General features: G+C 43.2%; 2 protein-coding genes across 2 annotated transcripts in view; one reads left to right on the forward strand and one right to left on the reverse strand.

Moving 5' to 3' along the window:
- The window catches only part of PPIL4 (peptidylprolyl isomerase (cyclophilin)-like 4), a 30829-nt gene extending 19947 nt beyond the window's left edge, over positions 1–10882 (reverse strand). The window contains exons 1-7 of the mRNA XM_004673926.1: positions 10737–10882; positions 6080–6147; positions 5930–5994; positions 5279–5396; positions 3952–4094; positions 3348–3444; positions 2537–2653 (exon numbers count right to left, since the gene is read on the reverse strand). Of these exons, the coding sequence (XP_004673983.1) occupies positions 2537–2653; positions 3348–3444; positions 3952–4094; positions 5279–5396; positions 5930–5994; positions 6080–6147; positions 10737–10806 (678 nt within the window). The 5' untranslated portion in view covers positions 10807–10882. The remainder of the gene's footprint in view (positions 1–2536; positions 2654–3347; positions 3445–3951; positions 4095–5278; positions 5397–5929; positions 5995–6079; positions 6148–10736) is intronic.
- A 2326-nt stretch (positions 10883–13208) lies between these two features.
- GINM1 (glycoprotein integral membrane 1) overlaps positions 13209–16747 on the forward strand; it is a 15004-nt gene continuing 11465 nt past the window's right edge. Inside the window, exon 1 of the mRNA XM_004673927.2 lies at positions 13209–13383. Coding sequence (XP_004673984.1) covers positions 13258–13383 — 126 coding nt within the window. The 5' untranslated portion in view covers positions 13209–13257. The remainder of the gene's footprint in view (positions 13384–16747) is intronic.

A 16747-nucleotide genomic window follows, 5' to 3' on the forward strand; every position in this document is an offset into this window, starting at 1 on the left:
TAATAAATGATGAAATTAGTATAGAAATGAACAGAAATTTCTACCCATTTTACATTTCCTGATTTGGTGATTATGAATCTGTTATATAGTACTGCTGCACTTAGGAAATAGAGAGGGATTTAAAAGGTGAAGATGATTGATGACTGTAACTTATTTGCAAATGGCCCAGAAAAAATAATGAACATATGAGCATGTATAAACAGAGACAGAGAGCAAGAGAGAGTGAGCAAAAATGAATGATCAAACAGATAAGCCAAATGCCAAAAACCGGTAACTAGTCAAAGCAGAAAGGGATATAAAAGTACAGTGGGTTTGTAATTACCCCACAGATTTGAAATTATTTGGAAGCAAGAAGTTTCAGAACTTAAGCTAGCCCATTTTCCTGTGGGAAACTACCTATACTTCTGCTATTGAATATTCTAAACTACCTATACTTCTGCTATTGAATATTCTGGTAACAATCTAATGTTCTTTCCCTAATAAGTCATTTATTTTTGTGGGTCAATTGTTCAAAGGGTTTTTTCTGAAGTCCAGTTATTTTCTTAAACTATGTCTTGATGTTGGTTGTTCTGGATCAATATTCTCAGGTACATAGCATGCACATGATAATGTATATTTTAATTTTTTAAAATTCAGTCAAGTTTTCTTATATTATAACCTTAAGAATGTGTCCCCTCAGGCTGAGGAAGCTGATACAGATTTTAAAACAGACCACAAATCATACTGTTAGTCATACAGAGAAGTCTGTTTTAGAATTATCAATTCTCACCCCAGTTATTCTACCCTGTAGCAGCTATTCTACTAATCCCAATACTTTGTTTGTATAAAGAATTATTTTTTAATTACATAGAATTCAACCCAATAAACACTTCAAAAAATAACATGGGGGGGGGGGCCTCTCTGGTGGTGCAAGGGGTTAATCACAGCACTATGAAGCTTTCTATAGTCTCTGCAGCATGAGTTTGATCCCCAGCCAGCCAGGGATCTGATCCACATGGCGCAGCAGACCTCTCCTACCCATCGGCTGCAATCAGTCAATTTGCCGGTTCTGTTACCCGCTCTGTCTCTAGTGAGTCCTCTCACCCCCACACCTCTGGCCTGTGCTTCACTTCTTGTGTGCATGGATAAACAAATCTTTAAAAAAAAAGAAAAAGAAAAAAAAGGCTGGCCCTCCCTGGTGGCGCAGCGGGTTAAAGCACAACACTAAGAAGCTAAAGCCACTTCCGCATGAGTTCAATCCCCTCCTGCCCTGGAGGAGGCCACATGGCGTGGCAGACCTCTCCTGACCCGCCCGCTGCTCCCCTCAGCAGTGTACTTCGACAATCTGCCTGTTCTGCTCCTCACTCTGTCTCTGGTGAAGCCTCTCACCGCCCCTGAGCCTCTGGCCTGTACCCCAGTTCTGTATGCACAAATAAATAAATTTTAAAAAAAATTAAAAAGGTCCACTGACTGGGGAAAATTCCCTTACACAAACTAGCAATAAAGGATTGATCACAAAGATATACATAGAACTGATGAAACTCAACAAAATAAACAACCCCATCAAAAAATGGGCAGAGGAGTAAAAACACACTTCTCCAAAGAAGAAATGCAGATGGCCAACAAGCATATGAAAAAATGTTCAACACCACTGTAATAAGTAAGGGAGACGCAAATTAAAGCCACAATGAGATACCACCTCACCCCAGGGAGAATGGCACATCTTCAAACAACTAGCAACAACAAATGCTAGGAGGATGTGGAGAAAAGGAACTCTCCTACACTGCTGGTGGGAATGCAAATGAGTACAACCACTATGGAAAACGGTTTGGAGGTTCCTCAAACTGCTTAAAATGGAGCATCCCTATGACCCAGCAATCCCACTCCTAGGTATCTACCCAAAAGACACAAAAACACTGATTCAAAAAGACACCTCCACTCCCATGTTTATTGCTGCTTTATTTACAATTGGAAAAACATGGAAGCCACCCAAGTGCCCAAAAATGGATGAGTGGATTAAAAAGGTGTAGTACATATACACAATGTACACATGCCTTTTGCAACGACATGGATGGAGCTGGAGAAGATCATGCTTAGTAAAATAAGCCAGAAAGAAAAGGAAAAATACTAGATGGTTCCACTCATAGCAGGAGTATAACAGACCAGGCAAGAAAACAATAATAATGAACAGCTATATACCAGAGACATTTTGTGGGTGTGGAGGGAAATGCACTGAACTATGGTGATGGCACATGGGTGATTTGGTGATGGGAAGCCCATGGGGATTACAACTTTGATGAAAAAGTGCACAAAATGATGTAAAAATAAGCTATTATATTATTAAAAAAAGAAGTTTTAAAAAAAGGCAATTGGCACTACATTGACATTGGAAACAAATTTGTTTACTTTCACATAACCTATTATGACACACAAAATTTAATTCAGAAAAAAAAATTAAATCTGTAAATATTTTAAGATTATAAAAGAGCCAGAAATAAACTCACAATGAATATGTATTAAATATGTCACAGAACTATATGAATAAAAATTATCTCACCATTTCTAATAAAATAGCTTGAGTTTTGGCCTCTTTTTCTGCCTTTATTTCTTCTACTTCTTCAGCTGATCTTCCTTTGAAATCATCAATTTCTTCATCTGCTCCGATTCGACCACTCTGTAAAACAGAAATTACTCATGCCCTTAAAGAACAAAAAAACCCTGAGAAACATAGGAGACATCATCCATTGTTTTTAATTCATCAAGTGTGACACATAAAACAACTCCTAAAATCTAAAAATTGATTTGATTTATAAAATTTGCTAGTTAATTCTGATTTACTATAAATCAAAATTAAAATTTATATAGAAACAATCTGATATCCAACTAAGTATTGAATCAGAAGATAATTGATCTTAGAAATTAAGTATCCAGTCCCATTAATATCAATTTAGTAAGCAGAAATCTACATCTTAAAATATCTGAGGAAAAGTCTATAATGTTGCACAGATTTCTGGATTTCAACCTGGCTTGAGTATTCCAATTGAAAATAAGAATTTAAATTAGCTTGAAAGTCATATTCCTATCTAGAGTTAGGAGGTAAGAGAAACACTATCCCAAGGAGTTCATATAAGTTTCTAGACTAAGGCTATCAGCAGAAAGGCTAGTCTAGTGGAACAGAAGCAAAAACTTAGGGAAATAAAAAGAAAGCTAAAAAATTATCATCTCTGAAAAAAGAACTTAACTTGTAACTGATCAAGCAAGATCATTATTCTGAAAAAAAAGTTCTAATAGACTAAAATGTTTACAAGACTACATCTGTGAGAAGGAATCACTTCACATACACTCAATTCCAAAAGGGCTCTACTCACATCTAGTTGTTCCCGAGTAGGTTCTGGTGATCGATCAGGAATTGACAGATCAGGAGGGTCATCAAATGGATCATCTAAAATCACTGTATGATTTATCCTTACAAAAGAAATCCATATCAGTATGCATTTATTTCAAATCCACATTTTATTTTTATGAAGATAGTAACGAATATCCTAAGTTTCTCTAATGCCAAAAAACATGTGCGTAAGTTTCATTATTCTTCACTATACAGAATGTAGTATGTCTAAATCTTAGTACTTTTGCCATATTTCTCAATAATCTCCATTAGGGAAACAAGCTACTATAAAAGTACAACATAAGCTATTACAAAAGTTCAACTATAAAAAGAGAAACTGTATTTGACCCATATTTAAACTGCAGATTACAATATGCTAGTTAACTTAAAGAGGCAAATCTATTTTATTGCTTTAAAAATTAGTACAACTGTAAAGAGACAAAAGGTCCCTTTTATTATAAGGATTATAAGAGTCACGTATTCATTCACATTTCAAAATGATGTCCTTTGCATGCCATCACCACTACATGTCAAACATTACGTTCTTAAAACATCTAGTGCTTGCAGATAGTAAACTGTAACCGCACCTGATATCCTGATATGGTACAAAGTCCTTGTCAACAAAGGTCTCATTAATTTTTTTAATTATGTCCATGCCTTCTGTCACCTCACCAAACACTGTATGAACACCATCAAGGTAATCGAGATTATCTCCTGTAGTAATAAGAAACTATATAGGAAGACACAGAATAAATATAAACATACAAATCAGTTACAGACTGCCAAGTATACAACAGAGTCTACCCTAACTGCAGGGAACTTTACCCCCTTGTTACTGACACTAAATAAAAAATATAAAGTTTAAACATAATCAAAATACAGACAGATGCTCCCCTGAATGCTTAAAATATTCAAACAAAGCAAGGTTTGGTTTTTCATATGCAAACTGGGATGAACAAGAAAGAGCATCTACCTCAATGCGGCTGTTTGGGGATTAAACTAGACAACAAATAAAAGGTGTTCAATGTGACTGATTTAGGAATAATAAATACTAAATGAAAACAAGCCACAGTATGAATGTTCCATGGATAGTGACTGAGTAAAGCCATTTTCTTCTTAGTACCTTTTGTATTTTTTAAAGATTTATTTATTTATGCAGACAAGAACTGGAGACAGGCCAGAGATGTGGGGGATGAGAGAATTCACCAGGGACAGAGTAGGAAGCAAAACAAGCAGACTGACTGAAACACACTGCTAAGGGGAGCAGCGTGTCAGACGGGAGAGGTCTTCGGTGCCATGTGGGTCACTCCCTCGCCAAGGATGGAACTCGTGCTGCAGCGGCTGTGGACAGCCCATAGTGCTGCTCTTTAACCCCTTGTGCCACCAGGGAGGCCCCTACTTTTTTGGATTTTTTAAATTTCTTATAATAGACAATTCTTACATTTATAAAACCGAAAGAATGGGGTCTCTCTGGTAGCACAAGGGGTTAAAGTGCAGCACTATGAAGCTATTTGCTCCACTGCAGCATGAGTTCGATCCCCAGCCAGGGAGGTGAACCATGTGGAGCAGCAGACCTCTCCTGTCTCTTCCCCTGCTCCCCTCAGCAGTGTGTTTCAGTCAATCTGCCTGTTTTGTTCCCCACTGTCTCTGGTGGATCCTCTCACTGCTTGCACCCTTTCCTCCCCATACCTCTGGCCTGTACCCCAATTCTTGTATGCATAAATAAATTTTAAAATAAAAGAGCAAAAGGAGTTATTATTAGTGTGGGGGGAAAAAATGGTGCTATTTTTCCTGCTAACATAGATACATGATTGAAATTTCTTCCTTACTGGATAATTTTAAAAGGTAACTTTTTGAAGGCTTTTTCCAGTCCTTCATTTTAAAGCAAAACTCATCTTGTATCCATGTCCTGACCTGAGATCCATGCTGGTCACTGCCATTGTTCACCATAGACACAGTGCCTTGCTTCTTGTGCTTAATTCTTGGCACCTTTTCTGCCTCGAAAAAGCTTGCTTGATCACCATACAGTTGACTGAAAGCACATACAATAAGGTTATAAAACAGAAGTACTTTCAAAATGAAGTGAAGCACTAGTAACATATCCATCCAGCTACCATTTCCTTGTAGAAATGCCACAATGATTCAAAGCATTCTTCATTTTTTTTGCTATAGACATTTAGAAAATTTAGTGGTGGGACACATTTTCAAGCAAGTAAAAAGAGTATAATTTGAACCATATTTAAAATACAGGTTAAAATATGCTAGCAAACATTATTACAGGCAAGCCTAGTCTATTCATTTAAAAATAGAAAAGGGGCCTTTCTGGTGGGGAAGGGGTTAAAGACAGTGCTATCAAGCTATGGACGGCTACTGCAGCACAGCTGGCCAGAGAGGTAACCCACGTGGTGCAGCTGACCTCTCCCCTGGCGCCCACTGCTCCCCTCAACCATTATTTCAGTAGATCTGCCTGTTCTGTCTCTGGTGAAATCTCTCACACCCACACCTCTTGCCTACACCCCAGTTCTTATATGCATAAATAAATCTTGAAAAAATAAAAGGACTTACCCAAAAACAGACTCTCCTCCACGGCCAGTCCCTGTAGGATCACCAGTTTGTATGATGAAATCCCTCTACAATATATAGGATATTCTGTCAACTCAGAGGTTTGCTAATGGTTTCAATAACAAAGAACGTGACTAATATCTACCAACTCACCTGTACATTATGAATAAGGCAATAATTGTAATATTTTATTTTGCACAACTTCAGGAAATTCAAGCAGGCTGGAAGAAAGAAAATACTAAATTTATCACAGTATATCACAAAAACATTTTTAAGCAAGTAAAAATAGTATAATTTGCATCATCACGTAAAACTCCTCAAAATAATCAAATGTCAAAGTCATAAAAAAGGCAAAAATTCTTGAAAAGGGGCCCTATATTTTATTTTATTTTAAATTGATTTATTTATGCGTGCATACAGAACTGGGGTACAGTCCAGAAGTGTTGGGGGCTGGTGAGAGGATTTTCCAGAGAGTGGGGAGCAGAACCGGCAGAAGACAAAGTGCACTGCTGAGGGAGCAGCAGGCGGGTCAGGAGGGGTCTGCTATGTGGTCACCTCCGGGGCAGGGGACTGAACTTGTGCTGCGGTGGCTCCGATAGCTTCACAGTGCTGCGCTTTAACCGGCTACGCTACCAGGGAGGGCCCAAGGGCACTATATTTTAAATTATTGTTTTATTCTCTTATTCTGAGGATTTCTTCATCATCTAAGCTGATAGAGGAAATATAGTATCTGGGAGTAAACATTCATTTACTGATGGGTTTGTTTTGGTGAGCAAAAAAGGGAACAATTAAAAAGTGGATATCACAGATGGGAAAGGATGTAACAGAAGATCTAAAAATGAGTACAAATTATATAAGGAACAGAAAATCAATTATCTGGGACCAAACTGTTTTTACATGAAAATCCATATACTGGTCATGGTCATCTATCACTTTCCTCATACAAATGCATTTGCATGTTCAGTAAAGACTGACAGAGCATCTTCCAGGTGTTTGGCACAGCTATCACAAATGCCATCAGCTGCAGCCCCTGCCTTCAAGGAACTTATACTAATTCAAAGTCCTTCTACCGGAAAACAGTTACACACAGGTTACCAACTAGTTACACTAGTTATATAAATAGTTATCTGAGTATGTCAGATAATACCATTTGTACTCACATAGTATGGTGAAGTTATTTTTAATATGGCACAAGATTTCAAAACAAAAATTATTACTGAGCGGCCCTCCCTGGTGGCGCAGCGGGTTAAAGCACAGCACTGAGAATCTAAAGCGCTTCCGCATGAGTTCGATCCCCGCCTGCCCCGGAGGTGACCGCATGGCGCGGCAGACCTCTCCTGACCCGCCCACTGCTCCCCTCAGCAGTGTACTTCGTCGATCTGCCTGTTCTGTCCCCCACTCTGTCTCTGGTGAAGCCTCTCACCGCCCCTGAGCCTCTGGCCTGTACCCCAGTTCTGTATGCACAAATAAATAATAAAAAAATCTTTAAAAAAAAATTATTACTGAGCAGGACATTAGAAGATTACATTGAAGTTTAAGATAAGCATTATTATAAGAACTGGATGAGCAGAAAGTACAGAGTATGTAAAGAAAGAACATTTTTTTAAAGCCTAAAAGAAGGAATTTAAATGTTTTTAGTTTTCCAGTATTAGAGAAAGAGTACAAAGTGGGGAGGGATAACATGGGGCTATTAGAAGCTCTTAAATATCAGGGGATCAGTAGTTTTTCTATAACAAGGTATTTTCTGGGCTTTTGAAACACACAGAAGCAGCCCCCCACCCCCACCCCCGAAAACAAAAATCATTGACCATCATTGACCTAGGCAATAATCATCAATGCTGCCAAAATTCTTAAAGAGCTAATGGGAATACTTTACAAAGTTTGGGTGGGTAAGCTAAACCTACTAACCAACTTCCACATCACTAACAGCCCACCAGGTATCAAGTAGCCCCTAGAGGTGATATTTTTCAAAGTAGAAAACCTCCTATGGATATTCTCACCAAAAACAATGCTTAAATCTGACCAAGGCTCTAAATCTAAGTAGCAATCAATGAGAAAGAGAAGGAATGAAAGAATAAATTTAAAGATACATAGTTCAGGGCCCTCTATGGTGGTGCAAGGGGTTAAAGCGCAGCACTATGAAGCTACTGGCAGCCACTGAAGAGTGAGTTCCACCCCCAGCGAGGGAGCTGACCCATATGGCACAGCAGACCTCTCCTGTTCCATTGCTGCTCCTCTCAGCAGTGAATTTCAGTCAATCCACTGTTTTACACCTCACCCAATCTCTGGTGAATCCTCTTATCCCCTGCACTTCTGGCCTGTACCCCAGTTCTTGAATGCTTAAATAAATAAATCTTTAAAAAAAAAAAAAAAGATGCATGATCAAAAATCAGTCAAATCCAAACTGAAGGAAATTTTAAGACATGACTCAGGTGTCAAAGAAAATAAAAGGGGCTGAGGCTGATCAGTTAAAAGATAGGTAACACTACAGCAACTAAATAATAAATGGACATAGCAGTTCCGTAAAAAACTAAACACATTTTTTTTTTTTAAGATGTTTTTATTTGTACATACAGAACTGGGGTACAGGCCAGAGGCTCAGGGGTGGCAAGAGGATTCACCAGAGACAGAGTGAGGAGCATAACAGGTAGATTGACAAGGTACACTGCTGAGGGGAGCAGTGGGCGGGTCAGGAGAGGTCTGCCACGCCATGTGGTCGCCTCCAGGGCAGGCGGGGATCGAACTCATGCAGAAGTGGCTTTAGCTTCTCAGTGTAGTGCTTTAACCCGCTGTGCCACCAGGGAGGGCCAAAACTAAACACATTCTTAACCACACAATCCAGCAATCATGCTTCTTGGTATTCACCCAAAGGAACTGAAAACTTACTCAATACAAAAACCTGCTTGTGGGACCTCCCTGGTGGTACAGCTGACCCACATGGCACAGCAGACCTCTCCTGTCTCGCCCACTGCTCCCCGCAGCAGTGTACTTTGTCGATTCTGCCTGTTCTGCTCCCCACTCTGTCTCAGGTGAAGCCTCTCAGCCCCTGCACTTCTGGCCTGCACTTCACTTCTTGTATGCATAAATAAATAACTTTTAAAAACAAAACAAACACCCAATATGCCATGTAATCCTTGTTTGGATCTTAACATAAAGTACCAAATATTTTGTAATGTTTATGAGACAACAGGAAAAGATGTGATACCACAGAGTTACTGCTAAATTTTCCAGATGTGATAGTGACATATGGTTGTGTTTTTAAGCATCTTTTAAATATATAAATTAATTACAGATTAAATATGTCTGGTGTGATGGAGGTAAAAATGAAAGAGTGGCACATTAGACTCATTATATGAGTCTTTCTACTTCTATGTTTAAGTTTTCTCTAATATAAAGTTAAAATAAGGAAAGAAAGGGGAGGGAGCGAGGAAGGAAAATAATTCTGGATCTTTTCTATAGATTGATCAGTACTTATTTATACAAGTAGATGACCAATCACAGGCTTACAAGTAGACACAAATGGAGTCAAGGTAGGATTTTAGTGTTCCAGCTATCTTTGTACAAACACTGAGTGTCCATTCTGTGCTTATTAAATGGTCGTGATGACTCTCCTCATTAGTTCCTCACAGCCCTGGGGAAAGACAACTCTTCTTGAGGACAAAGGAGAGCTTCACAGAAGAAATCATGAGATTTGAATAATTAGCAGAAAGTCTGCCAAAAGGAAGACAGTGGAGAGAAAAGTGGGGTAGAGGCAACAGTGCAAGGTATGTATGTGTGGCTAGGAGGCAGTCAAGTGTGCACAGTTGTAGCTTATTTCATCTTTTCTGATTAACTCTGCATTCCTTGGGGAACAGAACAGTGACTGTAATGAATCTCTCCCAGATTCCAGTTTGTCCCTATTCTGATAAATTTGCCACACTGCTGCCTATTATCTTCCTGAAGTACGAGTTGGCCAAACCTCAATCCTGCTCTTAAGAGTTCAGGATTCCTCCTCAGCACAGCCCTAAGGCTGCACACAATCTGACCTAAACTATATACCATGTACAACCCGGCTATATGAAAACAGTCTGCCATGCTCTTTACACACCACTCATCAAACCACGCCTACTGATAGAAATTCCGAGAACCCTTATCCGCACTCCTTCTTGCAAGAGCTAGTTCAAGAGTTCTGCTTTCTTCCCCAGCTGCCCTTCTCCCCACCCCCAAGCAGAAGACGCCCTCTCTGGTTTCCATGGCAATTTACAGTCTTCTACAACACTTAAAAGTTAAATGGACAACCACGTTGATTTTCTCCAGTGGAAAATTAGATATTCAAGGGAAGGCGCCTATTACGTTTCATCAAGACATAGAGTCTTGGAGCAGGGGCTCGGTAAGTGTTTGCTAAGGTTCAGCGCACAGCTGCGGACAGGACACCCTGTCCTCCACCAAGGCGAAATGCCCACACCCACACTGCCGCCTGCCCATCCTCCAGCTCCCACCAAGATGCACCCGCTACACCCCGAGGGACAGTAGCTGCGGTCTCACGAGGAAAGCTCAGTACAATCATAAAAGCTATGGACATTCTATACGCAGCTTCATCTCTCTCACGCGCCCGGGCATTAATGACCACGAGCACTCTCCACCCGCCAGCACAAGCTGCAAGACACGGGCGGCTTCTCAACAAACTTTTCGATTCAAGGCCCTCTAACCAAGCCGGGTCGCGGGCACCAGTCACCCCAAAGCTGCGCCTACCGCCCGGGAGCGGGCAGGGGTGGGAAGGTGGGAAGAGGAGATGGCGGCAGGGCGGGAGGTGAGGGGGCCAGGGCCTCACCGCGCGGCCGTTCCTCGATGTACAAGTCGATGACGACGTCGCCCAAAGTGGTCTCCAGCAGAACCGCCATGGCGCCCGCTCCTCCTCTGCAACCGGCCCGGGTGACAAGCGCAGCCCGGCGCCGTAGACGCCTCGCGTCACCTGCGCGCGACGCCTTACGTCATCCCTCCGGCGACACCGCCCCTTCCCGGCAGCCCGCTGGGGCTGGCTGCGGGGTGCAGCGTGCCCTCCCACCTCCCCTACTCACACCCGCCCCGCCACTCTCCTGCGGTACCCCAGCGTCCCACCCGCTGCGCAGTCCTTTGGAAGGATCGTCGCCCGCCCTGGAGACCGTCGCTCATGAGGGTCTCTAGTCATCGTGCGGGCTCGTGCCCATCCCAAGTACCCGACGGACGTGAGAGCGGCTCTTTTATGCACCGCACCGCCCTTCAGGCGTAGCCAGAGGGCAACCCGGGCGCCCTCTTCCCCGCGGTCTTGTTGAGGTGATTCCTCGGGGGTTCCTAGTCCGTCCCTTATCGTCGCCCTAAATCAAAAACTTGAAACTTTAAATGTTCAGCTTGCTCCCCAGAAAGTTGATGGACAGGGAGTTCTTCACTGACGAGTCATGTTTAAAAACTACCTGTTACAGCCGGAGGCGGTGGATCCATAGTGCGGCCACCTGAGAAATAAAGCCCGTAGGGGGGTTATAAGAAACCCTCGTTAGCTGTCTAGAAAGCACGACAGGTTGCCGGATAATTCATTTTCCTGTCCTTAGACATTGTTGTGATCATTTTAACATCAACCTTTTCCGTAGATATTGGTATGGTGTTTTGTGTTCACCTACACAGCAAGTTTATTAAAGAAAGGATGGTATGGTGTTTTTTATGGTAGGTTTAATATTATTTATGCGTGTAGGGCACAGATTAAGAATAATTGTCATTGAAAAGATAGTCTGTTACCCACACTTGGGGTGTGGGGAGGAGAATGTTATAACACAGTGGAAAAGGACCACGCAAGAAAGAAAACCAGGGTCTGGAGGCAGAAGGGAAAGCATAGAAAGGAGTCTTTATTGTGGTTTCTGTGCAGAAGGCAAGACAAGGCAGATTAGGCTTAGAATTAGCTGTTCTGAATAATCACAGTGGGCTACCTCCAGTTGTCTTTGTGCCTAGCCTTCCAATGATTAGGACAGAGAAATGTTGCCTCCTAGAGTTCAAGAACCCTACTGAAGTGGTGGTTGGGAATAGGGGTCTGGAGTAGTGGGTTTGTATATGAATGGTACGCTGCGTAACAAATTTACTATGTCTCGTAATTAGCTAGCCCTGGAAGGGGGTAGTTTCCAGGGTCAGGACCCGAGAGCATCAGGAATACAGAAAATAGGGGTTTCTCCCCACTCCTCCCTCTGGGGGCGGGGGTGACCCAGGTCCCTGGCTCGCCGGCCGGCTGGAGATGGGAAGCCGGAGATGGGAAGCGACCCGGCGGACGCCGCTGCTCCACTGTTCCGGCCAGGCCGCCCCGAGGATCCCCACGCAGGGGTGGCCGAGCCGCACAAGGGGTTTAACCCTGGTGGCACAAGGGGTTAAAGCTCAGCACTACCAGGCTATCTGCAGCCACTGCAGAATGAGTTCCTGACCCGCCTGGGAGCTGACCCACTTCACAGAGCAGACCTCTCCTGACCAGCCCGCTGTTCCCCTCAGCAGTGTATTTCAGTCACCCTGTCTGTTCTGCTCCCCACTCTATCTAGTGAGTCCTCTCAACCCCTGCACCTCTGGCCTGTATCCCAATTCTGTTTGCATAAATAAATCCTTGGGGGGGTTGGGAACTGAGTAGAATGAACTTGAGCGTCTAGGTGGATTGGCTTCCAGTTAAGAAAGTTGTTCCCAAGACACCTCCCCTGACCCACTGAATTTTAAACATTTAATGCATAGTGAATTCTCAACTTTGGCACAATAATTCGCTTGGGAAACTTTTAAAAGTTACCACTGCTGTAGCTACGGCCCAGAATAATTAAATAGGAAACTCGGATGCCCAGGGAGACTCCGGAGTTTGTAATTTTAAAAACTTTCCAGGCAATGCCCATGTGTGGCCAGGCCAGTAGTGAGAACTACAGATTTAATACGTGTTATTAAAAGTGTTACATTTTATTTTAAATATAATACTATTCTGATACTTTAACTTTCTAGATAAAGGCAAATACACACAGAGCTATGTGTATGTACAGTACAAATTAATTAAACGATAACAGCCACGAAAACATTTTCACTCATTTTGGTGGGAAAATCCTCTGCAAACCATAGTGAATCACACGGTGTCTCACCTTCCTCCGACCCCTCCCACGGCTCCGACCCCTCCCACGGCTCCGACCCCTCCCACGGCTCCGACCCCTCCCACTCCATTCACTGTTTCCAGCGGAGGGTTACTCCCTCCCTGGGCGGGTCTCGCTGCCGCCCCGCCCCTGGCCCCGCCCCTAATTCCCACCCGGCCCCACCCCTCGGGCCGGTTAGGTCCTGGCTCCTCGCCGCCCGCCGCAGCCGGCCTGTCCAAGATGGAGGGCCCTCCGCGGGCGCCTCTCGTCCTCCGCCTGCTCCTGCTCGCGTCGCTGCCGGCCGCCGGGTGTCTGACAGTGACGGGCACCCCGGAGCCACGGCCGCTGCCGCCACGCGCCCTACAGGTACAGCGGGGCTTGCGCGGCTCGGCCACCCCTGCGTGGGGACCCTCCGGGACGGCCCGGCCGGAGCAGTGGGGCAGCGGCGTCCGCCGGGTCGCCTCCCATCTCCGGCCGGCGAGCCAGGGACCGGGGTCACCCCCGCCCCCCGAGGGAGGAGTGGGGAGAAACACCTAAGGAAATGCGGGCGGCCGGCGAGGGGCCAGTGGAGAGAGCCCGAGGAGCTCGTGGACTTGTGACTAAGTCGGGTGCCACGAAACTTAGGCGACCTTAAGACGTCCGCGACTGTTGTCGTCCGGCGGGGCTTTGCCGTCGAGTTCCGCGATCACTAGTGATGTCAGCCTCTGGTAATGGCGCCTTCCTGGGCTGGAGCCCGGCGGTGGGGCAAGGCGGTGTTTGCGCGTTCGGGAAATGTGGAAGTTGCTCAACCAGAGAGCTTGCGAGAGCGTTTCCAGGCCACCTGCCGGCTCCTCTGGGAAGTGGAAGATTGCCTTGCTCCGGCGTGGGCCCCTGGGCGGGAGGAGAGAGCTGGGGACCCCCTCGCACCCTACCGCCCTGTGGCGGTGCTCAAAGAAGGGGATCTCGGCGCGGTGGGAACTGCAGCACCAAAGTCCGCTGAGGCTCAGTAGAAACGCGTCCAGGAGAAGCCCCGGGAGGGGACGCCCCGCTGACCGCTTCAGCGGGGGCTTCTCCGGGGGGTTAACGTTTGAGAACCGCTGCCCCTTTATTAAAAGGATGACGGGCTCTTAGCCGTTTTTGCCCTGGAGTCATACTAACCAAAACCCGTATTTGCCTTTCACTAGTGGAATGTATATAGGGAAAATTTTGAAGATGTTAACGTGGGACTTTTCCCAGAATGAAAAGGGACGACATAGGTACAATCAAGACTTAAACTCTAAAGTCAGGGGGACCTGGGACCGTAAATGTCACTTTTAAACTTTTTTTTTTTTTAAGTTTTTAAAGTTCTGCTTTTAATGTTTTACAGCTATCACACTATACTCCCTGGGTAGAAAAATAATGAGTAAGTCTCAGTGTCAGTTCTACTAGATCATCCCAAGAAGCCACAGCTGGCAAGCCCAGAGAACCCTTGTGTATATCATGTGTGGACCACGGTTTACCACTGGTCAGAAAGATGAATGTGATGCTAAACACCAGAAGACCAAATACAACGAAAATAATTCCTAAAATTCTGAAAATGCCAACATGGTTTTCCCCTTTTCCAAATTTTAAAGAGTCATCATAATTACTTATGAACCCAAATGATAGTTTCTGTAATCTGAAAAAAATGCATCTTTACTGCAAGCTGAAAGTGCACTGTATTATGGGCTTTTTGGTGAGTTCACCATTTCTGTTCTCCCTTCTTAAGCCTTCAGTCCACTTTTGGAGAGTTCAGAGCTAAACTCAGAACTTCAGACAATTTCTAAAATGAATGTTAAGCAGCTAGGAGAATTCTTTGAAAATGTATATATGGAAAGCTGAATCTCCTTGATCAAAAATTTTTTCAGTGTTGTACTGTGAAAATTTCCAAATATATATAAAACACTGGGGAGAATTTGCAATGATCTCTCATGTTAGGTAAGTGCGGAGCTTTGTGCAATGATGTTAGAATTCTCCATCAGAGTAGCTTCGAGAAAACTGTAGATACTGAGTGACCAGTGTGCCTGAAGAACTGGCTTTTAGAATCTATTTGGGTTAATGGATACCATATTGAATAGTGCAGACAGACTATCATTAACATTTAGTAAACTTGCTTTTTGACATATCTGCTATTCTTTTCATCTTGTATCCATTAATTTCTTATATTAAGTATAAGAAAACTGAAGTCAGGGAAATTCTCTGCATAGCTCCCCAGGGAGTCAGATTTATTGGATTATAAGTATTTTTTCTGTTATGTTTACATAAGCAGTTGTGAGATGTTTAGATCACACAGAGTAAAGAGAGATTACAGTACATTCTGTGATTATTAAAATATCACAGTCAGGGGGCGCTCCCTGGTGGCACAATGGGTTAAGCCCAGCTCTATGAGGCTGTGGGCAGCCACTGCATCCTCAGCCAGGGAGCTGACCCACATGGCACAGCAGACCTCTCCTTTCTTGCCCCCTGCTCCCCTCAGCAGTATATTTCAGTACATCTGCCTGTTCTGCTCCCCACTCTGTCTCTGGTGAATCCTCTCACAACCCCTGTACCTCTGGCCTGTATCCCAGTTCTGAATGCATAAATAAATAATCTTTTTTTAAAAAATCTCAGAAAAGGCATTCAGAGGACACTTATTTTCTATATATGTAAATATTCATTTCCTCTGTTTCCCTCAGATGTATTCATTTAAGCCCAGTATCTATTTCCTTATTACCTTTGTATTTAAGAAGCCCTGGTGTCCCAGAAGGGTATCTTATGAATGAAGGAATTCGTGGAAGAATTGAAAATGGGTGGGAAAAAAATTTCACTTCTACTACCCACTTTCTAAGGATACATTACCCTAGTTCACAAGCTTGAACTTCCAGTTCAGCTGGAAGTTCTCAAGACATGTGACCTGGCTTCGAATTTCGGTCAGGAGGCTGTAAGTCTCTTCTGAAATGAAATCATGCAGGAGGAACAAAAAGAATTAATTGAATATGGTTCTTTGGAAAATACAGTGTGCTAGTGCCTGTTACTTGTCTTTTACAAACCCCAGGTTCTACTAGGCAAGCGGCAGATGTAAGTGCGGTAGACTACATACTAACTACCAATGAAAGGCAGAAACTGCAAATGTTTCATGTAGCCCTGCCATTCCAGAGTTATCTCCAGCTGTTAGAAGAACAACAGTCCACAGTTAATAGATCCTGTACTTTTTTTTTTTGAAAAGAGGAATGCCTGACTAGAATTTGGACATAAATAGTTATAGCTACCAACTTGACAGCTTATTGAATGTTGGCTTGTTACAGAGATGAACACTGGCCCTAGCACTCACATAACTCTAGATGAGAGAGGGCTTGAAGTCAGCCAGGCCATTTCTGAGGAATCACTAGTCAGCTTCCTGGGCATCTATGGCAGTTGGGAAGTGGGCCTAAATGTATAAAATGGGCCATGCATGTTAGAATACTGCTGTGTACAATCAACAACCTCAAAAAAATTTTTTTGTACTGTAATTTTCATTCGTTGATAAAATAAGCATCAGGGATAGTCATAGTGTCAGGAAACATACTTATATATTATTTTGATGTTTGTGAATAATTTTCCTATTTTCAAAGTTAATACCCTGAGGAAAAAGTATTGGAAAGGAGTATTTTTTTTTTTTAATTCTAGAGTAACAGCATTTGTGGATAAATTCAGGAGAATTTGGCTTACACATAGCACATTGCATTTCCTGTGCTCAGTGGTTAATTTTTTTTTT

Source organism: Condylura cristata, unplaced genomic scaffold (genome assembly GCF_000260355.1).
Source record: "Condylura cristata isolate star-nosed mole 26May11 unplaced genomic scaffold, ConCri1.0 scaffold00001, whole genome shotgun sequence".
NCBI lineage: Eukaryota > Metazoa > Chordata > Mammalia > Eulipotyphla > Talpidae > Condylura > Condylura cristata.